General features: G+C 46.6%; 1 protein-coding gene across 4 annotated transcripts in view; it reads left to right on the top strand.

Annotated features, from left to right (window-relative positions):
* SRA1 (steroid receptor RNA activator 1) overlaps nt 1–27,349 on the top strand; it is a 246,957-nt gene that overhangs the window by 58,544 nt on the left and 161,064 nt on the right. For 2 of the 4 annotated variants that reach the window (XM_069654244.1, XM_069654246.1), the window contains exon 3: nt 20,839–21,089. In XM_069654244.1, the coding sequence (XP_069510345.1) occupies nt 20,839–21,089 (251 nt within the window). The remainder of the gene's footprint in view (nt 1–20,838; nt 21,090–27,349) is intronic. The other 2 variants (XM_069654245.1, XM_069654243.1) reach the window with 1 other exon arrangement.

Here is a 27,349-nt window from a genome sequence, read left to right on the forward strand (position 1 = left end):
AAGACTGGACAGAGCTGTGTCTCGAACTATTTAAACTAATCTCCGAACATAAATGTATCCCGCAAACTTGGAAAACCGCCACACTAATTCCAGTATATAAGCAAGGAGAAAAAAGAAAAGAAAACCCTGCCCACTAATTATAGACCATTGGCCATGCTCGACCCCCTTGGCAAGATATTTGTATCAATTCTACTAAAAAGACTAAACGAATAGGCAACCAAAAACCGCATATGTGACACCCGCCAGACTGGATTTGTTAAGAAGGCAGGAACTAACATAAATGTGATAATCCTCAATACACTCCAAACAAGAAGCATACACAACTAGCATACAGAACTGGAACCTATGTTTACGCTGTCCGCATCGACCTCCAAATGGCCTTTGACAGTGTTAATAGAAACAAACTCTGGAACAAGCTACATACTTGGGAATGCGCACCAGAAATTCTAGAGCCAATTAAGGCTCTTTATAGCAATACAACTGTCAAAGTCCGTTTAACATAAACTGGTGCCCATCCCAACAGCCATGGGGCTCAAACAAGGATGCCCCTTCGCAACCACTCTTTTTTAATTTCTACCTTTTTGATATTATGGCCAGCCAAATCGGTAACACAGCGTACCCGCCAAAAATGTATGGAACACACATACCTTACATACTCTATGCCGATGATCTTGTGCTCCTTGACAAGACTCAAATCGGCTTACAAAGAAGGGCTTTGAGTCCTCGAAAAATAAATTGAGGATAACGACATGTCAATCAACACCTCAAAGATGCAAATAATGTCATTGACCTCGAAGAGAAACAACAAGGCAAAAACATTTCACCTAGTTTTGGATGGGAAACTATTTGAAACAGTTAAAACTACAAAATATCTGTGTCTGGCTGAACCAGTCACAAATTGAAGCGCAATGGATGGACCATCTAAAAATCAAAAGTCGTTCACTTGCACGACAAGGATCAATCATTCACAAAAAAATGTACTCCCCTCGGCAGACATGGAAGACCGTGGAGGGAATCTTCTGGCGCAAAATATTCTCCCTTCTGAAATCGTATCCAACAGCAGAATCTGCTTCCAACTGGCAATCCAGTCATTAGTCTTTTAAATCCCTGGAAACATATAGCCTTCGACAGAAAGATCATAATAGACGAAGACATCCCGGCAATCGGGTTTCTCAAAAACACCAACCTAGAGCTGAAAACTCCTACCATGGACAGACTGAAAGAATTTTGCAGCCAAATTCTCAAAAACTATGAAATAACTAGTGAAACACTAATCAACAGACCAATGTAAGCAAAGAAACTTATCCACCAACTCGACTGGATGCACACCATCGAAGAGAAAAGCAAATACAGTTTATCACTCTATACGAGACAAGAGCCCTAAATGAACCACCAAAATATTTAATAAAATTCCCTTGTAAGCGAATAACGGACACCTTTCTTAGATTTCGTCTCAATATTCTACCGACTAGAGAATACCTAGCAATCACCAGGCAAATCTCCAAGGAGGAAATATTTTGCAAACGGGCGGACTCGGTTGAATCTCTCCAACATCTCTTTATCGATTCTTTCCCTATCAGAAGTAAGAAAAATCTTCGGACAGATATTCCCCCAAGAATCAATTCAACATGATTGCGCCGAAAGATGGGAACAGATTATAAGTGGAAATCGCTACCCACTTATATTCAGGACAAGATTTGTGGGGATGACAAATCCGTGGATCAGTTGGGCGCTTTTTTTTTCTCTTTGTAAATAATGATTTTAATAGAAAAGATGAAATGTTAAGTTTGTGTACAAACTATAAAACATAAAAAAATAAAGTATTCACTTTCAGAGTTAGTTGGTGTTCACGGATGTCACAGAAGGCTTCCTATATGTGTTCCAGCATTAGGCCTGGGCAAGTGGTATGGGCAAACCACACAAATCATCTACTTGGGCACACAGGATGCACGCCAGACTTAAGGTAAGTATTAACGCAGCCCACCCTGTACCTTAGGAGAAAAGAAGAGCTTCAGAGTGGATTCCTTCATGATGCAGTAGCACAGGACCCGGTCCCTGGATTCTTGGTCTGGAGACGAAAGAATTGGACACTGGATGGGAATTGCAGTAGCAGCCAGCAGAGGAGGCTTTCAGCAAAGGTTTCTTCATGGATTCTTGCGGCTCTGTGAATTTGTGTTTGTTTTTTTTTTGTTTTTTTTTATATACAGCAACCAGATAAAGAACGGATATCTGCATTCTGGGGAGGGGTCTTCAGGGATTCAAATTGTCTCTGGAGATCAGGAGGAGTCCACCAAGTTTCAGCTGGATTCGGACTTCGAAAGACCATGCACTGCACTCAGCATGTTGTGGGAGTGCTTAAAATGCAGGTCTTTTTGTTTGGAGAGTAGTCGATCTCACCAGCCTCTGGGTAGGAGTCTTCGCATTTGGGACCCCCAGCACGATTGCAAGGCAGGGTTGCATCATGCTTCGGTTGCACAGCAGACTCTCTGATCGCTGGAAATCGCTACAGATGTCTTTTCTTCCTCTTCGGTTTCAGCTCCTGTGGTCAACTTGTCAGCAGCTTCCAAGTTCAGGGTATTTATCAGAACCTAGAGCACAACCTCTGCAATGTCTCCCTGCAGTTTACAGAAAGGGGTGGTCTGGCTGTCCAATCTGGGCAACCAGCCCCCATTGACACTTGGTTCCTTTCAGGCAAGGTGAAAGACAAAGGGCTGCCGAGTTGTGGACTCTTCCCTCGCTCCCTGCCTTCTCAAACACTTTGGAGCATTCCCACCGAAGACCAAACTTCCACTGAGGTTGTTCCTGCCTAGAATGGCAGGGGAAGACCTCAGAAACAACATGCACACTAGAAATGGTGAAAAAACAAGGAGCCCACCATTCTAGTAGAATAGTGGCCCTTCTGTGCATTAACTAGGCTGATTTTAACAGCCTGTGAGTAATTAGACTAAAAAGTAATTACAGTAAAACCACTGCCACCAGCCATTCAAGTAAACTTACAATTGTAACAAATTGTAACAAAAAGTTACCAGGTAAGTAAGGACAGGGATACATTGAATCACCCCAGCACTCCACATAAGGTGGGGTGTGCTGGCTCACTATATAAAATGTAATGGCAACGAAAATTCCTCTTTACCCCTTGGGAACAGTAGTTCACCCAAGTGCATTAAAGAGAAATTAACAGGGAAGCCCAAAAGGTTATAGGAAACTATAACTCCAACCATACACTATGGAGAGACCTACAAAAGTCACCCATAAAAAGAGTAAAAGACTGGGTGAGAGGGGGAAGTAGGTTCCCCTTCACTTTGGGACAAGTGGAAAATAATCAGCAAGTCCAAGAAGAACGTTCTGGGTTTGACACAGGTCAGGAAGATTTATCACAAATATGAAAATCTTATCTAACAACGTTCTTCAATGTTAACAGGTTTTCTTTACACTATCAAAACTCACAATCTCAGTTCTTCTTGAATGAATCTTGCTCCTCATGATGGATTGCCTTCTGTCCTTTCTGTATCAGTTTTGTGCAATTGTTCTACGTCCGTTTGGCAAAAGTAAATAAATGGCTGGGTTCCAGGCTAAAAGATGTTGGACCCCTTTTCTCTGGTAAGGGACACAAAGCAGGTGGTGTCTCGTCTTCCGCCCCCGCCCCCCCCCCTCCTAGCTCTGGCAGAGAGCAATCCGAGGAAATGGGGATATCAAAGAGCTGGTGATGGCATGAACCGTGCACAAATTGTGTTTTTAAAGATGTTTTTTTATATATATATATATATATATATCTATATCGGGATCTCCCTTGTTCGGCCGCAGGACTCTTCCTGTGGATGGTTCGGGTTTTGAATAGGCTCGCCCGAGCCTCGTCATGTTGCAGGACGCGTTCAGAGTTCCGGGAAGTTCATGGTTCCAGGGTATCCAGGATTAGCGAAGAACGAGTAAGTGGGGGGGAAATCCGGGAACATGATAAAGGCAAGGAAGGAAGCAAGAGGATCAAAGGAAATCCATGTAGAGAGTAAGCACACGTCGGGTCACTACCGAATATAGCGTTGAGACGCGCGGACCCGCAGGGACGTGACCAATTTATAGTACGTGCCACGACGTGAAAGCTAGTGCGTAGCACGGAGCTTGGTACGGCCATGTTGGGAGGAAGGAGTACAAGCCCTTCGTGACAATGACCATGAGGTCCAGAAGGGGCAATTTCGCCGGGTCATGACAGCATGCCCCCTCCGAAGACTGGTTCCTCCAGGCTTGCCTGGGTGAATAAAATGGAATCTTCTGAGCAAACGAGGGGTCTTTAAATTAGAAACTGGTTCCCATGTTCTCTCGCTAGGGGGGTAGCCTTTCCACTCGACCAGATATTGTAGTCGACCCCTCCTATACCTGGAATCACATATCCTGGACACCTCATATTCCAACTGGTCGTCCACAACCACAGGTGTGGGTTTGAAGGGTTTTCGAGTAGAACTAACGTAGGGTTTCAACAGGGAAGTATGGAAGACTGGATGTATCTTGTTCCAGGAATCGGGGGGCGTGGCTACGAGAGCCATGTAGGAGGACGCGTTCCAGCGGAGCTCCCGAGATCCTGAACAGATCCGGGCAAATCAGTGCAGTACGACTGCTTATTGAATACCGATGATATGCATGCCAGCGTGTGAAGGTGCTACCGAAGTACTGTGAACTTTTGGAGGTCATAGCAGCTACGCCGGCTAAGATCGGAGAAGAAAAGTCGAGAGACGCTGAGAACAAAGGGCGACTCAAAATGGCCGACATAGGCCCGAGACGGGATTGAAAAGAGTTGCGGGAAGACCTAACCAGGTCAGCGTGTAGTGCGCCCACTCATCATTCGGTAGACCTGCACATCCTCAGAACCATGTCCAGTAAGGCAGTGCGACCTAAGGCGAAACAGCCCACGCTGGACGACTTCACCAAAACGTCCCTGGGCCCGGACGCCACCAAGAATAAGGATGCACCAGCCGTGGGTGGCGCAACGACTTCGAGCTCTAACCAAGAAATCCTGGCAGCGATTGCGGACCTGAGAGCGGCCTGGGAGTCGAAATTAGAACTGGCTGTCTCTGAATTAAAAACGGCATTGGACCTCAAAGTTGGGGAGGTCCAGGAGGACGTCAATCTACTGAGACAAGACGTTAGGGTTCTGGCGGAGCGCACAGAGTCCCTGGAAAAAGAAGTTGGCCCGAATACGGCGGACTGTGCCACCCACAAGGCAAAACTGCACGCCCTAATCCAAAAGGTGGGCAACTTGGAAAATAGAGTGGAGGAGGCGGAAGGACGGGCCCGTCGCAACAATATCCGCATTGTGGGCCTACCGGAGGGGACGGAGGGCCGTGACCCTACTGACTTTGTTGAGACCATGTTGCTGCAAGAGATACCCGGAGGGGCCTTATCCCAAGGCTTCGCAGTGGAGAGAGCACATAGAGCCCTAACGAGGAGGCCGCCTCCCGGAAACCCGCCCAGACCCATCATTGCCAAAATTCTTAACTATCGTGATCGGGAAAGAATATTAGAACATTTTCGAAAAGGAGGCACGATCAAGAGAGGAGCAGCAAACATCACGGCGTATCCGGATTACACCCTAGCTGTGCAGCGGAGCCGCATGAACTTTGGGACTGTGAAACGGAGGCTGAGGGAGGCAGGTTACAAATATATGTTGCTTTACCCTGCAAAACTGAAGGTCATACAGGCGCATAAAACTTTATTTTCCGAGACCCCAGAGGACGCCATGGAGTGGCTCGACGCACAGGGGTGCCCTCAAGAATCGGCGGACCGGCCCCAGAAGGACTCGGAGGAGCTGCGGAAGACGTAAAATGGCATCGCAAGATGGCGCGACTCATGGACCCTGAGACTTGATTATAGTCGGTTCGGAACCTTCGGTATGGAAGGTCAGTTGGTTGTACTGTTGGTCACAAACATTGAGATTATCATTGAGCGGGAGCCCCATGGAGCGATACTCTCTCCCCACAATAGCTTAGGTGGCCATTAGGGCGACCTCACCCTACTGGGCTCCGTGCACGGACCAGTGTTTGCGGAACCAGATGTGGGGGTGCCTGAGCTCTTTTGTTGAAGCTGGGCAACAGTTGGGGTGTGTGGTGTTGGGGGGAGGGTGGGAGTGGGAGGGGAAAGGGAGTTGGAGTTTGGTTGTGTGTGTGGTTAGTTTGGGAATGAGCTTATTCGCGGAGTGGCTGCAGTGGGACGCCTTCTGTGTCATGAGAACCGCTGGAGGTTCCCGTAAGTGGGGTGGGAAGACACATAGCTGCCATGGGTGACCTCAAGATTGCCACCTGGAACGTCCGAGGCCTCAATAATTACCTGAAAAGAAATAGTCATGTTGTATCTTAAACGACAGAAGATCGACATTGCCCTACTACAAGAAACGCACCTGGCCCAACATAAACTAGACCTTGTAAAGAAAAAATGGGGTGGTACAGTGGTGGGCTCCCCGTACTCGGCCTATGCCAGAGGTGTGCTGATCTGGGTGGCCCCGCATGTCCCACTCAGAATTGTACGAGAGGAGGTAGACCCGGAGGGTAGGCTGGTAATACTGAGGGTACTGATTGAGAACAGAGGACTGAGTATTATTAATACATATGCCCCCAATCAGAATACTGCTGTATACTTCAGGACTCTATGTACACGCCTGGGCCCGTGCGCAGGGGAACCGATCATCTGGGGGGGGGACTTTAACTGTGTTTTTGACCCCAAGATAGATAGGTCCGACAGTAAAGTAGACAGGCCCACCCCAGCGGCCAGGGCTCTACGGGTACTATTAGACGACTATGGACTAGAAGATGTCTGGAGATTGAAACACCCCACGGCCTTGCAGTACTCTCATTATTCGGCCCCTCAACAGTTGCACACGAGACTAGATTACTTCTTTGCTACGCCAGAAGTGGCGATAACAACTACACAGGTTGAATACAGAGCGAGGGTCCTGTCGGACCATTCGCCCTTGGTGATGGCCTGGCAATATGGCCGCCCCAGAGGGCGGATTCCAACATGGCGCCTTCGGGCGGAGGCGCTCAGAGACCCGGTCTTTAGAGAAGATATTAGAGAGACCATTACAAGGTATTTTGAGGAGAACACGGGCAGTGTGGATTCGGCTGGTACACTTTGGGAGGCCTTCAAGGTGGTAGTGAGGGGCGACGCTATTTCTAAATCAAAGGGCCTTCAGGGGGGGGTTTTAGCTGAACTGGAGAAAGTGGAGAAAGAATTGGAGCGTGAATGTACCAGAGGGGGAGGGGACACAGACCTAGTACTCGAATTACAACAACGATGCTCAGAGCTTTGGGAGCGGCTTTGTGACCTCAATTACAGGAAATACGTGGAGAGGCAACATGCAGGAGGTGACAAGACTGGTCGCCTACTGGCATGGCTTTATAAGAGGGAAACCCCCAGGGCCCCGGTCATGATGATAGAAAGGGAAGACGGAGAGGAGGCTCACACTCAGGAAGAGGTTAACGCTGCTTTCTTAGATTATTATAAAGCGCTGTATGAGGACAAAGGGGAAGACAATCTGGATAAAATCAGGGACACACTGGAAGATATAGAACTGCCCAGGATTAGTGCAGAGGAAAGGGAGGAATTAGATGGCCCCATTACGCTAGATGAACTGGAAGAGGTGGTGAAACAGCTGCCTACTTGCAAGACCCCGGGCACTGATGGACTCCCGAGTGAGTTCTACAAAACGTATAGCGCAGAGATACTCCCCCCTATGCTGGAGATGTATAACGAATCATTCGAGGGAGGCCGCTTGCCAGACACGCTCAGAGAAGCGCTGATCGTACCACTACCCAAGCCTAACAAGCCGAGACAACACTGTGGATCGTACAGACCGCTGTCGATGTTGAACCAAGACAGTAAGATCCTGACAGCGGTCTTGGCGGACAGGCTGCGCAAGGTCATCGGCAGACTGATACACTCGGATCAGACAGGTTATGTCCCTGGCAGGAATATAACTCATAATCACAGGCGGCTCCACCGAGTGATAGAAGAAGGGAACAGAAGAGATGAGGAAATGGCAGTGATCTCCCTAGACGCAGTTAAGGCGTTTGATTCGGTGAGGTGGCCGTGGCTGTTTGCGGTCCTGAGGGAATATGGGTTTGGGCCAGGCTATATCAGATGGGCGTGACTACTGTATAGCCAGCCAACGGCTAGGGTGCGTACGGGATCAGTGATATCCGATAAGTGGCACCTAAGTAGGGGTACTAGGCAGGGATGTCCTTGGTTCCCGATGTTATACATATTGGCCTTGGAACCCTTAGCGGTATATCTTAGACAGCAATATGACCTGGTGGGCATCGAGGTGGGAGGAAAGAGCCATTTGATATCCTTATATGCCGATGACTTGCTGCTATACCTAAAGTATCCGGAAGAGAACCTCCAGTATGTTTTGGAGGTCATGCAGAAGTATGCCGAATTGTCCGGCATAGCGGTTAATCCCGGCAAGTCGAGCATGTTCCCCCTAGGGTACTATTCGAGGGTCCCCACGGAACGCTTACCGGTATTGCCCGTGCCTTGGGCAGCCGAGTCCTTCCGATACCTCGGAATAGACATATATCACACTGTGGGAAACGAACATCTGTATAACACCCAGGTTGCTGTGGATAAAATCCGTGCGTCTATGCGATTTTGGGAAAAGCTGCCGCTAGCGATGATAGGGCGAGGGGCGTTGCTTAAAATGGTTGTCTTGCCTAGACTGCTGCATTTCTTCAACAACATACCATACTTAATAGCTAGGAAGTTCTTTACCAAACTCGACAGTATGTGCAGGGACTTCCTATGGCACGGCACTCGCAACCGAGTGGCGCTGTGGAAGCTACAAAACTTCTACGATAAAGGAGGGATTAAATTACCACATTTTGAGGCCTATTATGTAGCGAGCCAATTGCAATATGTTACACAGTGGCTCTCTGATGAGGAATCTCCCGAGTCCAGGTTGGTTGGGACAGATTGCACCCCGTTTTATTTGAAGGAGATCATCTGGGTCCCTAGACAAGACTTAAATCTTCGCCCTGGTATGCTGTTACTTGGGTGGAAAATGTGGCGTAGAGCATGCCGGCTACTGGAAAGCCCGGATCCGTGTTCGCCGCAGGTGCCACTGGTTGCCTTAACTGCGGGGGATGGTCAACTTAGAAAAACGATCAGAATGTACGGGGAATCTGTTGGGTTGGCCACGTTGGGAGATATATGGCAAGATGGGGCCATCAAGGATTTTGCAGACCTAGAAGAAGAAGCTGGGTTACATGGGGGCCAATACGTTACATACCTCAGGTTGGTACGGATTATCCGAAAATCTTGGCCTGAGACGGTGTTAGCGGAGGATCCGGATGCCCTGATTGATACAATATATGACATATCAGAGGGCGGACACGAGATCTCTAGATTGTATGAGGTGGTGATGTCCCGAGTGGGAAAGGACTTGACAGACTTGAGACTAGAATGGGAAATGGAGGTGGGGGTTCAGATGACTGATGGGATGTGGGAACGGGCTCTGGGATATCATTAAAAAAAGTGTCCAGAAATGCTAGATTACAGCAAATCCAACTATATATCACACACAGAGCGTATATGACCCCCAAGAGAATAGCTAAGTTTGCGAACTCGGGCAGGCAGGCATGCCCGAAATGTAACGAGGAGGACGCGGACATGACGCATATGTTCTGGTCCTGCCCAGTAATCGAAGTCTTCTGGAGAGAAGTGTCGCAGAAGTTGGCTGACAAAGGGGTCCCGATAAGCATTGACACGACCTGGGCTTGCCTTCTAGGGGGGTTCCCCAGACCGAAGAACACCAGACATCTGGGGAAACTGAGAGACCTAGCGTATATACTCGCTAAGAGGAGGATAGCTATGAACTGGAAGCAATGCTACAAACCTAGGATAGAGATGTGGTGGAGGGATCTCCAAAAATGGGCGGAAGCCGAAACCATGGTCTGGCAAGAGGCATGCAGTAAATGCGGGGAGGAGGATGTGGGCAACCTAGTAGCCTGGAGGTCATTAGTCACTGGTCTGTTTGGGGTACGAGGAGAACCTACTGCCTCGGAGGAGGAAGTCACCCGGCCACACCAGGTCGATACAGAACTACCCTGTGGATGAGCTCTTGGGGGGGAGGGGGGGAGTGTAGTGTTGTGTTTTAAGTGTTTATTGTCTTACTGTATATAATGTCACAAGTTTGTTTATACTGTTTTCACTTAAAACAAAATAAAAATATATTTAAAAAAAAAAAAATCTCTTTCCAGGAATCGGGGAGCTTAAGTCGAAAGGAGACAGGATTGATGATCTCCTTTATAGAAAATGGACCATAATAGCGAGGAGCTAATTTATTTGGTCGTAGATGTCGAGGTAACATTTTCGAGGCTAACCAGACTTGATCGCCAACTGAATAGGAAGGTGATGGTCTTCTCTTGGAGTCTGCATATCTTTTGGTTCGAGTCTGGGCCTGTTCCAACTGATCCTTTGCCTCTCTTTGTAAGTCGATCAGCATCTGAATCCAAGAGTCAAGGGTAGGTACCGGAGTAGATTCGGGAAGAACTGATGGTAAAACAGACAGTTGATAACCTTGGCTGCAATAGAAAGGGCTGATCTTCAGAGCTGAATGATCAGAGTTATTGTAGGAGAATTCGGCTAAGGGTATAAGGAGAGACCAATCGTCTTGAACCTTGGTGGCAAAACAACGAAGATATTGTTCCAGGGTTTGATTTACTCGTTCCGTTGCCCCATTGATTTGTGGATGATAGCCTGAAGAAAGAGCACGTTGGATTCCTAGAACACAATAGAAATGTTTCCAGAATTGTGAAATATACTGAGGTCCCCAATCCGAAATAATCTTGGAAGGAAGGCCATGAAGACGAAAAATATGTTCCAGGAAAATTCCAGCAAGTTCTGAGGAAGATGGTAGTTTATACAATGGTCTAAAATGAGCTAGATGAGTGAACAAGTCAATGGTTACCATGATGGTTGTATATCCTCGGGAAGGTGGTAATTCAACAATCAAGACAGTGGCAATAACTTCCCAGGGTCGGGTTGGCAACGTAGGTTGTAGAAGCAGACCCGCCGGCCTCTGATTATCGTACTTGTTCTGACTAAAAATGGCACATGTCTTGATGTATTGAACTACACTGAACTTCATCCCTGGCCACCAGAACTGTCTTTGTATAAGACGGAAGGTGTTGGTTACTCCTCGATGGCCGGAGTGAAGAGTATCATGGCATAGATTCATTACCTTCTGTTGAAGTTCTTTTGTCGGAATGACCACTGAATTGTTCTTGAATAAATATCCTTCCTTGATTGTCAGACGCCAGGGATTTTTCTTCGATATGTCCTTCCAAAGTTCAGATAATTGAGTCTGTGCTCTGATTTCTTCCAGGAGATTGATCGCTTGAGCTACAAAGATTGTGGGTGGAAACATTTTTGGATAGATCTTATCCTCCAAGGGAACGTAGTCGGGACGCCGAGAAAGGGCATCGGCAATCAAGTTTTGCGATCCAGGAACATGTGAAATTTGAAATTGATATTGAGCAAAGAAGTAGGCCCATCGAGCTTGTCTACTGTTCCTGCACTCCATGGATTGTAGGACCTGAAGATTTCGGTGATCAGTACGGACTTGAACTGGATATTTAGCACCCAGGAGTAAATGTCTCCATTCAGTGAAGGCATGACGAATAGCCAATAACTCCTTCTCCAGAACTGAGTAGTGAGTCTCGCTGGTGGTCCGGGTCCATGAGAGATAAGCAATGGGATGTTCCAACTTATCATCGGATTCTTGTTTTAAAACTGCTCCTATGGCGTAATTGGAGGCATCAGTTTCCACTAGAAAAGGACGATTTATGTCAGGTTGGACCAGGATGGGGGCCTGGGTGAATTCTTCTTTCAAGCATTGGAATGCCTTGTCTTGTGGTATAGACCAGTTAAATGGAACGTCTTTCTTCAGGAGATTAACAATGGGTTGAACAATCTCGGAAAAGGTGGGAATACATTTCCGGTAGAAGTTGGCAAGCCCCAGGAAGGATTGTATTTGCTTATGTTGGGGCGGGCCAAGCCAGTATGGCCTTCACCTTTGAAGGGTCCATACTAATTCCTTCTGAACTGAGGACAAATCCCAGATAGTGAACTGATGTGACATGAAACAAATATTTTTCTGGTTTGGCTAAGAGTTGATTTTCACGGAGACGTTGAAGTACTGCTTTTACATGTTCTTCAATTTTCAAGGAGTCCTTGGAGAAGATCAATATGTCATCCAAGTAGACGATAACATTGAGAAATAACATGTCAGAGAACACCCTATCCATAAAACGCTGGAAGACTGCGGGAGCATTGGTCAGGCCAAAGGGCATGACTAGGTATTCAAAGTGTCCAAAGGGTGTTCTAAAGGCTGTTTTCCATTCGTCTCCTTCCCGGATACGGATCAAATGGTAAGCACCTTGGAGATCCAGTTTCGTGAATATCACTGCACCTCTCACAGCTTCAAGGATATCCGAGATCAGGGGTAGAGGGTATCTGTCTTTCAGGGTGTATTGATTTAGGCCCCGATAGTCCAGGCAAGGTCTGAGCTCTTTAGTATCCTTTTTCGGAACAAAGAACAATGAAGCAGCAGCTGGTGATTTTGAAGGTCTTATGGTGCCGTTCTCAAGATTAGTGTCTAGGTATTCCCGGAGGGCTCTCTTTTCGGGTTCTGAAAGGATAAACATCCTGCCAAAGGGAATCACTGCTGAGGGTTCAGTATCTATGGCACAATCTTCGGGTCTATGTGGAGGTAAGGCTTAAACAATGGCAGTAGAGAATACATCAGCATACCCTTGATAGATCTCTGGAACTTGTACAATATTGGAAACCATGAGTGGTGTCTCTGGACACCTTAGTAGACTTATAGGAGCTGTGACTGAGGTATCCAGGTTTAAACAATGGTTCATACTGAACTCCGAGCCCAGGAATAAGGATCCGGCCGTCCAGTTAATATATGGATTGTGCCTTTGTAACCAGGGCATGCCCAGAACCAAGGGGTAATGGGCTGATTTTATAATGTCAAACGCAATCCTTTCTTGATGATGATTTATGGAAAGATGGATCTCCCTTGTTTGCAGACTTATGGGTCCTGAGGAAAGAGGTCTTCCGTCAATTGCTTCCACTGGCTGTGAAAAACTTCTTGCTTCATATGGAATGTTATGACTTCTTACCCAATCTTGATTAATGAAGACTCCCATTGCTCCGCAATCCACCAAGGCCAGTATGGGGTAGACCTTGTCCTTGGATGGCGATAAAAAGGCCTGTAATATCACCAATTTGTTTTGTCCAGGAGAGTTCAAGGATGGAATTGATGTGGAGCAAACATCGCTCTCCCGAAACCTTGCCCCATTTAGGATCGGGAGCTGGCGTTTCCTGAGCGTCGGGGAGGAGCCAGAGGACACTCTTTAACTAGATGTTTATCTGAAGCACAATACATACATAAGCCTGTGTGTATCCTTCTTAACCTTTCCTGCGGGGAAATTGGTCCACGAAAGGCTCCAAGTTGCATGGGTTCAGAATCGGTGCTCGGATTCTTGGCAGATTCGGTCCTTGTAGTATTCTCTGGGGAGTTTCTTTGAATTGAGACTTTATTCTTTTTCTTTTCGGCCTTTCTTTCTTGGATTCTGAAGTCTATTTGCATAGACAAGTCCAGGAGGGCCTGGAATGAACTAGGACGTGCCACTCTGGGTAATTCGTCCTTAATCTCTTCATTTAGACCTCTGCGAAATAAGGTAAAACTGGCTTCCAGGGGCCAGTCCGCCTCTTTGGCTAGCTGTTTGAATCTGGTAACATAGGTCAACATGTCTTGGGATCCTTGTTGGAAGTCGAGTAACTTCTCTTGAGCACCGTGGACCAGCTCTGGACGTTCGAACATGGTCTTGAGTTCCGCGATGAAGCCTTCATAATCATCCAGGAGAGCATCCCCTGAATTGAGTAAAGGAGTGGCCCATGTAAGGGCATTACCGGAAAAATGCGATATTATGAAGCCCACCTTAGCCCTAGGAGTGTTGAGAAATAGTAGGGCTTGAAGGTAAAATGTACCAAACAAGAATCCAGGAATCCACGTAAGGTCTTTGTTGAACCGTCGTATTTATCAACCACTCCTCCCAATAATACGCTGTCCTTGTTCGCGGAGTCACGTGACAAGACAAGCTGTCTTAGCGCCGCATTCTCGGCTTTTAAATTCTGCATCTCCTTGGAAAGTTCTTGCATTCCGCGCATTAGGTCCTAAATAGCATTCTCCATGGTAGAATCCGTATTGATCGTTTGGCGTCTCAAACTGTCGTAAATCTCCCCCCGTCTCACCTGTGATCGAGATCTCCCTTGTTCGGCCGCAGGACTCTTCCTGTGGATGGTTCGGGTCTTGAATAGGCTCGCCCGAGCCTCGTCAGGTTGCAGGATGCATTCAGAGTTCCGGGAAGTTCGTGGTTCCAGGGTATCCAGGATTAGCGAAGAACGAGTAAGTGGGGGGGGGGGGAATCCGGGAACAGGATAAAGGCAAGGAAGGAAGCAAGAGGATCAAAGGAAATCAATGTAGAGAGTAAGCACACGTCGGGTCACTACCGAAGATGGCATTGAGACACGCGGACCCGCAGGGGCGTGACCAATTTATAGTACGTGCCACAACGTGAAAGCTAGTGCGTAGCACGGAGCTTGGTACGGCCATGTTGGGAGGAAGGAGTACAAGCCCTTCGTGACAATGACCATGAGGTCCAGAAGGGGCAATTTCGCCGGGTCATGACTATATATCTGCCCTTGCTGTTTGGCAGAAGTCCTCGGGGGAGCTGCATGGTTTCTAGGAGTGGTTAGGTTTTAATGTTAACTGAGGACAGCCACTGTTTGTGCCACTGCGCCTGAGGAGTGATGACACAATGTCTCTTCTGCTGCTTCAGCATTTTTCTTTGCGATGGATCGACTGAAATACTGGATGACCTCAGCTCCCTATTTGACTTTTATTTTCTCTCGCTTTGGCAGGTACTTGAGGCGGACTGCTATAGAAAATAGTGCTTACATTTTTGAAAGACCGAATGTGGATTCAAAATTACTAAATTTTTATTTCTGCCATTCTGTTAATTGCCCCTCAATCAGGCCTGTCACAGAGTCACTCAAGGGATGCCAAGAATGGCCCTTTTGGTGCCAGGTGGCTGGGTTGCACCCACCCCCTCATCTCCCAACTCGGAGATGCTGGTCCTGGAGGCAGTACAAAGGGTATCCCATAGGGCTTCCATCCTATCCCTAGTCTCATGTGTGGCACTCCCTGGCAGAGCATAAGTTCCAGGATCACCCCAGAATCAGGACCTACTTTCCCCATGTAGTTCAGGGAAAGTAGGGTCGGGTATTGACCACCGATCTGCATACAGTAATAACATTGCAGTCGGCCGAAGAAACTGCAAGCATATACAATCGCAGGAAAACCAAGGAATACCCAGTGCTGCTTATTACACAAACACTGGAGAGGGAATGAGGGGCAAGGAGAGCTAAGGAGGAACAACACTTGGTAAAGAGAGCGTGTTGGAAGATGAAAGTTATTGGATCCCAGAGAGCTGGGCCAAATTGGTGCTCGAGAGTCTACACAGCAAAGGGCACCACGAGTGCCAGTTTAAAGGCAACTTTGAGAAACTGAAAGATAGCCTCACTAATTAAATAATTACATGGGCGACCTAGCCCAGCCAGGAGGAGGATGAGATGTTACCCTGGGGCCCATCTGCATTTTAACAGTATGATCCCCGTGTTGGGTAGATATTTTAAGAATCCTTCTGGCCAGTGGTTTAGAAGATCAACCCAGTAGTTCCATGATGCCATTGACTCCTGCAAACTGCCTACTCTTTTTGTTCTCCTAACCCTGTTCCTCTGTCCTGTTTTTGTGTGCGCCATGAGGCCTTTGGGCGTGTGGCGCTATATATAAAAATTCGAATAAATAGTATGTTCACCAGGCATCCACTAAGTTAGTCCAAAACACTCCCAATTGCAACATAGCAGAGCAGTCTGGCTAGGAGTGCACTGGTATCAAGGTACAGTTGGGCCCACACATATACTACAAACTATTACATAGACTCAGCCTGACCGCCTTGTCTCAGCTTAGGCGTTGCTTGGAGGCTGTGGGTTGTTGGCTGAGCAGCAATTGGCTCAAGTTGAATGGGGATGAGACGGGGCTCCTGGTGGTTGGTCCCACGCTGCCACCTCTTTGTGGACTCCGTTCTGCACTCTGCTCTGGGCCCTTTCCCCAAGCCGGTGCCTGTTGTCAAAGACTTGGGCGTCAACATCTCCTTGTCTCTTTCGATAGTACCAAGATAGTATGAGAAGAGAAATCCCTAAACAAAGATCCCAGGAGAGAGACATTCTACGCGGGGATCAAGTCCCTCATAATTCAATCAAGGGTGAATTGAGAGATTATAAAACCAGAGTGTGCAAAAGTATGTAAAGACTCATTGGCCATAACATATCCTTAAAGAAAGCACACAACCAAAGAGTGTTGTCCAAGAATTAAAAGAGATCACGGAGGAATTATCCAGACTTTATTGAAGATTGTAAAATTTGGAAACGGATGAAACCGACATTTCTTGCAGAGACTATTGAAGAAGCCACAAACCCAAGAGAATAAGGATCTTATAAGGATCTCAGTCTAAGTTGTTTATCTTGGTGTTAGGGTCAGGTAGTTGGGTTTGGGCCGAGAAATATTAATTTAAGGACTTCCTGATGACTATCCTTAGTTCTTTTAGATCGGTAGGGTGAGCCCTTTAGATATGGGGAAAGTTAGGCCTAATCTATATAATTTTATTATAAACCTGTAAAATGTCCATCGTGTCGCAAACCTCCTGACCCGCCACAATGCCTAATAGGCACCCATGCTAGCGCATACCACAGCCAGGAACCTAGTCTTTGAGGAGCTGCAATGTGGCCTTGTGTGCACCTTTATTGTATGATCCAAACTGTTTAAGGGTTTGGGACCACGATTAATACCCTGAGTGAAACCAGCAGACCTACAGATCTTCAGTTGACTGTGCGATTATCTGGTTCTGCACTCCTTTAGCATCTTATAAAATAGCATCCTCTCTTGTTTAGTGGTTTCATGAGTGCTTCTATGACTGTCTGGTTTCAGAAGCCCCCTTCATGAAGCTAGGTCCGAGATTGCTGCTGAGCAGAGCTGGGACTGTGCGAGTACAAGGGTGTGACCAGAATTGCAGGATGGGTTGAGGTAAGCGGTGGGCAGGAGTAAAAAATAAACTGAGACCAGCAAGATTAGAAATGAATAAAGCTGGAAGGAACAGTATAACTACAAAATAGATAATGGGAGGTAATGAATCAATCTAAGGCGGAGCACGATAGGCAACCCACCATTGAGTGCATGATAGTTTAATCTGTAATCATAGCCAGTAGTTACAGGCCATTCATTTGTTGTTTATCTAGACTCTTGGGGCAAAGACACACACACACACACACACACACACACACACACACACACACACACAATTAAGTGGTAAAGGACAGGAACTGAAGGGGTTGCTTAAGAGCGGCGCACAACCGGATGTACAGCAGTGCAAGGAACTAACTGTATGGAAAGCCGGGACCACAGCTTCTAATGTTTCTTTAGGAAACCACATGAGAGCCGCTGGTTTACTAGGTTTAAATGGCAACTCCTGGTAGACTCAAAGGTAGAACAATACTCCCCCCACCCCAGAATGCACCGTTGCTTCCCAAATAGGTGCATGCTTTTACATCCCATGCCAGACTTTTAGTGAGCGTGGTGCTTTTCAACAGGACTCTACAACATTGGCATAGTCAAAGCATGGTTTGAGACTTCATGGACCACAATGCATTGAGTGCAAGGTTAAATCCTATAACGAATTACGAAGGTTCTGTAAACGTGCACTACTGTTCAAGCTGAGGTCCGGGTCAAAGTGACTTTGTAAACCCCACTGGTTCCTCTTGCACTGCACCTGCTCGTGTAACAGCAGGTTTGTCCAAAGTACAAAAGTTTTTATATTACGTTTATATACATGTTTTGTTTCATTTCAGAATGCTTTGGCTCCATTCACCCTTAGAGATAAACTCGTTTCATGGTTTGCTAGTGTTACAGGAAATGTAAATGTTCATTGAATTCAGCTTCTACTTACTGACATCAGATTGTATCTGTTGGTCATCCATCAGCAGTACAAATTAAACATTGTTGCAACATTTTTTTCAGAGTATTGAAACCTGATAAGACATCAATTGTAAATCCTTTTGACTGGTTTATCATCAGTCCCTTTTGGATGTAATTTAAATCTGGCGCACCTCCATAGCGCCTTCAGCCAAGCCACTGTATTCTGTCTGCTGTATTTACGAATTGAGGTGAAAGCCAATTGGGAATATTCATTCATGACCTCCTCATAGGGGCTTAAATGCCTCCTCACTGTTTCTTGCCTAAGCTTTGAGAAGACACCATGTATGGTGCGAAACAGCTGACCACACAATAGGCATTTGTTTTTAGAACGCAAACTAAAATATCAACAAACTCCTACCCTAAAACTGTTCCTTTGGCGATCTCCCGTATCTGAATCTCTATTCATCCTACTTGTTTACTAGTCCAGCAGAATGTCCGGTTTCAAACCCCACAACCCTGACGTAGGCCTACCAAGCACTATTCATAGAGGCTCTAAATACGTATCCTCCTACCCTACGGGTAATCTGTTAAACTGGAGCAAGTTGATTTGGCATGTTGTTTTTATATAAAGCTATGTGGGTTGTTCGACAAGTTGCATGAAAAGGAGAAACTGATAGAAGTATGACCTTTTAATGCATGCCCAGACTTTCAGAAAGTTTGCTTTTCAGAGAAACCCTGAACAAAAACCTTTCATTGCAAATGTGTATAGTTTGTATTTTCTTTGCATTTGCTTGAATCCTGGAGTAGCATTGGTGATAGAATGGCATGGAATGATGTTTGCCACACACAGCTATGTCCATATTTGTCGGAATCTGCTTATCTGTAGGAAATGCTGCCCCTCGTGTTTTTCCTTGGCAAGAAGGCTTTTTTTTTTTAATAGTTTGGAAAAGCACAGTTGTCTGCGGTTTCTTTTTTTTTTTTTTCTGAGAAAAATGTGAAAACACTGATACAGATTCAGTCAGACCTTTTTGAAAGCGCTGGAGAAATGCCACCAAAACTTTGACAAACAAAATTAAAAACTACAAACCCCATCAGTAACTCCCGAGCATGTTCGTCCTGCATGCCTTGGCTTCTCAGAGGTGATCTCCCACTTAGTGACAACTCTCATTTTTATCATCCTCGCACACTTTGTAATGTCTCTCTATGATCCTCATCTCCATGCTTCCACTTTCTCCTCCCAGTGTGAAACTAATCTGACACCATTATTTTACCTATTGTAATGATTATGAAAGTGTAATCTCTATTCCTCTTGCAATAGCTCCTCCCAAGCGGATCTCAATCTGATTAATTGGCTCATCTGAGATTGATCGCAATGCCCAATACCTTTCAATGAGTTCTCTATCCCACATTGGGTCACAACCTACTGAATTGCGAAAAAGACTTCTGCCTTGCAATACTTTCGCTGTTTTTGTTGTTTGAACCCATAAGTATTGTATTGCCTTGACATGTACATTTCTGTAAAGGAGTTACTTGGGTGAAATCCTAATATCGCTTGGTAAAAGATTCAAACTTCCCGTCACAACTTAGCCTTTATTATGTCTGGCTAACATCTGAACATTTCTATAAAAAAATAAAAAACAGTAATGAAATGCCCTTCTGATGCTAAAAAGCATTGCATAATGCCAAAACACAGTTGCATGATGAAGGTGCACAAACTTTCCTTTTTTGCACACTTTGTTTCCTTCCTTGAAATATTCCTTGTTAGCAGGTGGGAAGGCACAAACCGAGAACATGAAGAGGGCCATCTTGGTCATTTAGCACAACAGACATTTGAAGGGACTATCGGGAACATTGGGACGGTACTGTAGGGAGGTTTGGAAAACGCAACTGAAAATATCTGCTCAAATTGAAGTGAAATGTAGTGAGATTTTGTAATATTAATGGCCTTCTGTACATAAGCACTGTTTATTCTGAAACATGTCGTTCTGTATGCGGGTCCTCCATATAGTTAGCCTGAGTTCAATGTGTGAAATGTATCGTATACCATCATAAGAGTGTAGCTCATATAGCAAAGAAAGCCTTGTTTTTATGGGGCAGAATCCAATGTTTACTTTATTTACTTGTATAGCATACATATCAGAGCTTGCCTGTATTACTTTTTAATGTTGAGTTTCTCCTGCAATCTATATGCATCACACACGGTGAAATACCAATAACCGGAATGTGCATTCAACATGCACAATTATATCCATTTTGTCCACTGTGTTTTGTTCATATTCTGAAAGCTGTTCTTAAAGTAGCATGAACATGCTGTATGACAGATTCTCATTGGGTGTGGTGTGGGTCTGATGGAGGTGCTTGAGAGTATCCAAAATTGTGCTGCTGGGCTTGATCATAGTATTCAGAAACATTCTTGTCTTTCAATGCATTTCTTTTGAGCAGTGATCTGCAAATCATTCTTCTATAAGGCACATTATCCCTCCCTTCTAAAGTAAAGCCTGTTTTTCATCAGTCCCCTTTGCCCCAAATAGTCCCAGACTCCTATATTAGCTGGGTATGCTTGCTACTGAAAAATGCCCTGCCTGCTGGAAATCCTGGTCAGACCACTGTCAAAGTAGTGGGAGAAAATACAAGTTTTTGATAAGCTACAGACCTTGCAGTGTACTGCTGGTAATGTGGAGTTGTTGTTATCTTGAACTAACCAGGAACCTTTCTTTTATAGCAACTAATTGCTTCATTTGTTCCTTTAGTCCCACCTCCTCAGTCATTTGTGTCTCCAACACCTCCAAAGATGCCCCCAGCCTCTTCCACACCCCCTCTGGGCATGCCTCCAATGAGACAGGCATACTCTCCTGCTAAAATGGAGGATGGGAAGCCTTCCACCTTGGTGGCAGATGGCGAATGCAACATTCCAGTCGAAGATATTTTGGGGCCATTAAATCAGATACTGGATGGCTGCCGGAAGGTTATTCGGGTAGGTCTGCATTTCCCTTCAACCATTGTAAGTCTAGTGGATTTGATTTTTTTCTAACGTATATTGGAATCTCAGAAGTGACAGTTCCAATTGTAATTCACCCTATTTTTCACCTTCTCACTCACTCATGCACACGTCACTTGCTGAGTGGTTACTGCAAAGCACTACGATTTTTGTAATTTGAATGATTAATACAAAATAATGTAACATCCGGTGACAATCTCTAGAGTCTGCTAATGCAGTTTGATGGTGCGGCAATCTACCAATATTTGGGGCTTTTGCCCGTTGCCTGTGTTGCTAAATCAGAGCTGGCACCTGGATTATGTTTAGAAATTGTATTCATATACAGTATGCCGAGTCCATTTATGGAGTCACTATCTGGGCCTTCATTGACCTAACATTGTCTGGCATCCCCTGTAGAGATGTGATTGTGCAGCCAGAACAAGGTTGTTATAGAAGCACTGTTGTAGAACCCCACTCAAGTTGCATTGACTTGCACATGTGAATTATTCATTTGCATGGTGATACTTCTCAGGTGAATGTGTGTATTGTTCAGGATGCAGCCTGTACACTGTAGAAAGTACTAGTATTGCCATGCAACATTCCTTGTGGATGTAAACCGTGGCATTGGCTTCTGCAAGCCGTTAGTAGGTGTTATGGCACATTTTGTGATAATGCACAACTGGGCCAGTTGGTCCAAAGTTAACCTATGATTGTCTGATCAGTGTTTATACCATAGTTTTGTATTGGCTTGTGTAGTTAACTAAAAAGTATTTTAAGCTTTTGATTTCACCCACTGAATATTGTTAAATAAGTATTTGTACAAATACGTCATAAATCTTGCAGAAGGCTCTTTAGAATCCTTCTAAAGCGCCTTCTGCAAGATTCCTGATGTATTTGGATAAATCCTTTATCGATTTTTGCCCTACTGTTCGAGGTTAGCGATGAGATCCAAACTGAAACAGCTATACCTGGGCTAAGCCAGTCCTATGTAAACCATGGTTGGAGACCCCAACACTGAATTACATCACACCGCCCTCCATGATATGATATGGCATTTATAACGCGCCTATACACAAGTGTTTCAAAGCGCTACGAGGCAAGGGAGGGGAAACAGAGGTAAGGCAGAGACAACGATCTTACTAGGTCAGGTGACATTGAGATTGTGCAGGGGAGGGGGAAAGTGAGTGGGGGCAGTGCAATACATAGAATCAACAGTAAAAAAGAAATAAAATAAATAAAAACAGTAGGTAGAAGTGCGGCCAGCTAGTGGCAAGTGCAGGGGTAAGTGCAGACATCAAGTATCAAGAGCTGGTGGGACTGTAGGGATACAGAAATAGTCCCCAAGTGCAGGGGGTGGCCGGGAGGCAGTGCAGGAGTGCAGCTGGCGGGGGAGGGGACCTGGGCCAGAGATCAGATGGTAGCCAGGTGACCAGTAAAGTTTCAGTCAGGAGTTCAGCAGGGTAGAGGAGGAGAGAAAGCAAAAGCAAAGAGGAAGGTCTTGAGGTGCTTCCGGAACCGCAGATGGTACACCTCAAGTTCAGGGAGGCTGTTCCAGAGGGAGGCCCCAGCCGAAGAAAGAGATCTACCCTCAACTCGTTGCTTGGAGAAGCGACTGACTCTGAGGGGGTTGGAGGCGGATGAGCGAAGAGCTCGAAAAGGAAGATATTTAGGAAGAGAGAGAACCGGAGCTCTGGAGACGGTGAGCTTCTGGGGGAAGAAGAGGAAAGGAAGAATACCTCTGAGGAGGTGCAGCTGGTAGTGTGACTTCTTGGAGACGTCAGAGATGTGAGGAGAGAAGGAGAGAGTGGAGTCTACGATGACCCCAAGGTTTTAATCCTCACAGGTGGGAGAAGGAAGAGAGCCAAGAGAGGCCAGCCAGAGAGCATCAGGAAAGGACGGAGCAGCTGTGCAGATGAGGAGAATATCAGTCTTACTGGAATTAAGGCAGAGATCATTGGCGGCACACCACTCCTGGATAGCGGACAGACCGAGATGAGAGAAGAAGAGGTGGCGCAAGGGAGTCTGAAAATGAGTTTTTGTCCACATAGCACTGAAAGTTGGGGCAGGGAGCGGCAATGCGGTGGGAAAGACGTGCCAGCTATTGGTTCAACAGCCAGGGAGGGAGGTTATACCCCGGGGCAACACCACAGGTAGAGATAGAGGAAGGCACCAAGTTGGGCCTGGGAGGATCGATCTGAGAGGAAAGAAGTCAGCCAATCCAGGGCCTGATCGGTGATACCCAGGTGATCACAGGTGATACCCAGGTGATCACAGAGACAGTTGAGCAGGATTGAATGGTTGACCGTGTCAAAGGCAGAAGAGAGATCAAGTAAGATGAGGACACAGGGGGTATTGGAGTCAAGGTTGGTGAGCAGGTCTTCACGGATGTTCTGGAGAGCAGGTTCCGTGCTTCTGGCATCTCTGAAGCCAGACTGATGGTCATGGAGACAACCAACCAATTCAGTGTGATTATTAAGCTGGGAGATGGCCAGCATTTTCAGGAGTTTGCCCAGGAAAGGAGTGATGGTGATTGGGTGGTAGTTAGCAGGGCAGGAGGGGTCGTCTGAGGGTTTCTTGTGCACAAGGGAGTGCTTCAGGGGGGGGGAGGGAAGACTCCACTGGCGAAGGAATGGTTGCAGAAGTCTAGGGTGTCAATGTGGTCCTTGATGGTTTTAGGCACACAGGGGAGAACCTGTTTTGACAAGACTTTCATAGATCAGACTTGTCTAGAAACCTTGGCTGGGGAGAAGTAGAGAAATAAGGAAGAAGGGAGGAGAGGTGGCCACAGAGGGGCCAGAGGAAGAGGGGAGTAGAGGTAGGAGGAGAAAGAGAGAGAGAGAGAGGACAGGATGTCCTGAGTTTTAGAGATGAAATTAGAAGCTAGGGCCATGCAGAGGGCCTGGGAGGGGAGAGGCGAGGTAGCGAATGCAGCATGTTGGCCAGCACCTTGCAGATTTTAAAGAGTTTAGCCGAGTTGTTGGATGCGGCAGAGATGCACGCTTGGATGAGGGCTCTCTTCTTGGTGCGTACAGAGAGCAAGGCAGCAGGCCAGTTTGTCAGAGAATATACAGGAAGCATGCCATTTCCACTCGGACACCCTGCACTTGTGTTTAAGGGTGACGAGGTCCGAGTTGTACCAGGAATTGCACTTGGCTTTGGGCTTCAAGCAGATCCTCATGACGGGGGCAAGAACATCAAGAGTATCAGAAATGGCAGAGTGAGGCATAGAAAGGGCTCTGTCAGCGTGGGAGTCAGCCGAAGAGGGATGGGGGGGGGGTGAAAAAGTGGCGGTGAAAGCCTCACCTGACACACACTAGATGGGTCGCATAACCTAGAAGGTCGGTGGCAGTGCTGGAGTTGTTATGGCTGAGGAGTGGAGAGAGTGAGCTGGGAGGAAAGGAAAAAGTGATTACTCCAGGAAAGAGCAGTGGTGAGAGGGATAGAAAGGGGAAGGTCTGTAGAGATCAGAACATCCAGAGTGTGCCCTACAGAGTGGCTGGCCAGAGCGGAGGACAGAGAGAGTTGCAGATGTCACAAAAGAGTAGGGAGGAAGGACATGAAACATCCAGGTGGATGTTAGTCTCCAAGAAGGAGGAGTTGAGTGGTTGAGACCAGGAGAGAAGAAGGCGATCTGACCAGGTTGCCGATTGATGGTAGCCACAGTAAGGGAATGGAGAGACTGAGAGAGAGACTGCAGACGAGGTATTCGAAAGAGGAGTAGGCCTGTGTAGGAATGACAGAGGCAGGAATTCACTCGGGGAAGATCAGGGCTACACCCCCTCCGGAACGATTGGACCTGGGTGCGGAGAGGATCTTGTAGCTGTCTGGGAGGAGAGTGTCAAAGCTTGTGACAGAGCCGCAATGTACCATGTCTGTGTGACCAAGGACATCAAGGTCAAGTTCTTCGAGGAGGTGGCAAATGTCAGAGGAGTGTTTGACAGCTGTGTGAGAGTGGCAATATGGAGAAGGTTGCTGTCCTAGAGACTTCCGGAGAGGGGTACAAATAAGAGGTATGCCCTGGGGAGGTGTAGAAAAAGCCAGAGGGGAGGTGGGGGTTACAGAAGAGGAAGGAGGAGAGGGCAAGGTGGCCAAGGAGGAGACAGCAGGGGAAGGCGAGAAAGCTGAGGAGGGAAGAGGGGGGACAGCAGGAGAAGAAAGGAAATTGAGGTGTGGGAAGCGTCTATCAAAGAGGAGGTTGGCCTGGGGGCCATGGACCAAGACGGTACCATTCAAGTAAACATTAATGATGAATGAAAAGGAGTGGAATGAGGCCAGGAGGGCCTCCCACCGGGTGCCACCATCAATGGGAGGAGAAGAGAAAGGAGAAAGCACAGAGACCATATGGAGAGTCCATAGGTCTGGCGAAGGAACGACAAAGAGGATGTTGGTGAGGGTTTGCCTGGAGGAAGCACTGGTATAAGTGTCAGCGAAAGGGAGGCCTGGGTTGGAGACCAGGATGTCCTTTTTAAACTTCTTCCTAAAAGATTTAGAGAGGAGAGCAGGATAGTCGATAGAGAAGCATTTAAAAAAGGTAGTAGAAACAGAGCACCATAGAGTAGGTAGGGAGAGGAGAGGAGAGAAGGGGAAGGGGGTCAGAGGGCCTAGGGTAGGTGGGCTGGGTGAACACTAGGGAAGGACACGGGGAGGGGCGCAAGCAGTTGAGACGGAGAGAGACGAGACAATAGACAATTGGACAAGACGACAGGAGCTCAGACAGTGGTAGAAAAGTTTGCTAGATGCATGCTTAGCTAAGAAGGCAAAACCACAGAACGGCACTACTTTCACAATGTAGTTTAAATACCGGAGGAAAACGCACCCAAGTCTGAGAGTCCTGTATAGTAGGAAAAGGCCTAGGTTTCACAATGCAGTTTAAATAATTTCACATTGCAATTTAAATACTGGAGAAAAAACACACCCAAGTCTGAGAGTCTGCTATGTGGCAGGGTTATCAAGGGTAGAGTAAGCCTCTATTCCTCACCCGGGCCACTCCTCCCTTACTTAGTAGCTGCTGGTTGATGGCTGGCCACTGGCTTCCCCTGCCGACACAACCTGGAGCTGCCACTATAAGAGCCGCCCTTTGCCTTGGGGCCCTTATCCTCAGGGGCTGCACGAGCAGAGGGCTGCCCAGGGAGGGTCAGTAATAGCAGGAGGGATGGCCAATCGGGGATGGTGGGCGGGCTGGGAGGCGGGAGGGAGTGGAACAGGATGCAGAAGGGATATCTAGTGATCAGGGAAGGGAGAGGGTGAACAGTGGGGCAAGGGGGCTCAGAAACTGCAACATTTAAGTGATTAAGGCCCAGGAAGGTCTAATGCTGTGGAATCTGACTCATCTGCGGAAAAATGTTGTACTCCATTTTGATAGGTTGGCCGAGCTCAAGGGTGCTCCCTCAGAAGGTGACGGCTGGTGATGTTGAAAGTCATGGATTACTATGGTCACTATGTTTCTCACTTTTATTTTCCCTTACTCAGTGGTTTACTGTCTTTTTCCCATATGGAACCCTAATCCAAGGACTCCTCAGTGACATGATTAAATCATGTCCCCTGTGAGAGTCCCTAAGTCCTGCAGAGACAGAGTACACACTATTCCCCCCCCCTACTCCCCTGCAATTCCCCCCAGCTAGCTAGATGGTGGGAGGGGACGACAAACTGGATGGTGGCATTCAATGAGATTTGTAGTGTTCAATTAATGACTATGTATAGTAATATTGGACACTTTTCACATGATAAACTTGATTCAAAATTACACATTGTTTTAGTATATTTTATTTTCTCCTATTAGTAAAACATTTTGAAAAAGATTTTCAAGTCCTCTAAATTATGCAAGCCTAAATTCATGATGTAGCCTTTTCAATAGAAATCAACACCTTTAAATATGAAACGATTGACTGAACAAAAACAAATATAACTGCAAAACCAAACAATTTGTTGAATCTCATTGAATTATACTAAAAACATGTTTTCCTTTGACACAGCCTTTCCTCTTTCAACACCAATTTGGACCCCATTGTCATTCGGTACATGGGACATCTACCCTTCATTTATTCTTGGTAACTTGTAGAAACATGTGGATCCATTCTCTGAAATAAAACGCCCTCGCCCAAATATTGGACATGAGGAAGCTCACCTGGAACCAGCAGCATTTCAAGACCCCTTCTGATGGTGAAGTTCTGCCTTGCGATTTTGAATATTGTTATTTCTTGTACCTAGATGAGACCCAGAATGATGCCCTCTCCCCCTGATTCGGTGGGTCCAGGATACTGAATGACTACAACCAACCACCTGTA

This window comes from Ambystoma mexicanum, chromosome 3q (assembly GCF_040938575.1).
Source record: "Ambystoma mexicanum isolate Mex_15411 chromosome 3q, UKY_AmexF1_1, whole genome shotgun sequence".
NCBI classification, from domain to species: Eukaryota; Metazoa; Chordata; class Amphibia; order Caudata; family Ambystomatidae; genus Ambystoma; species Ambystoma mexicanum.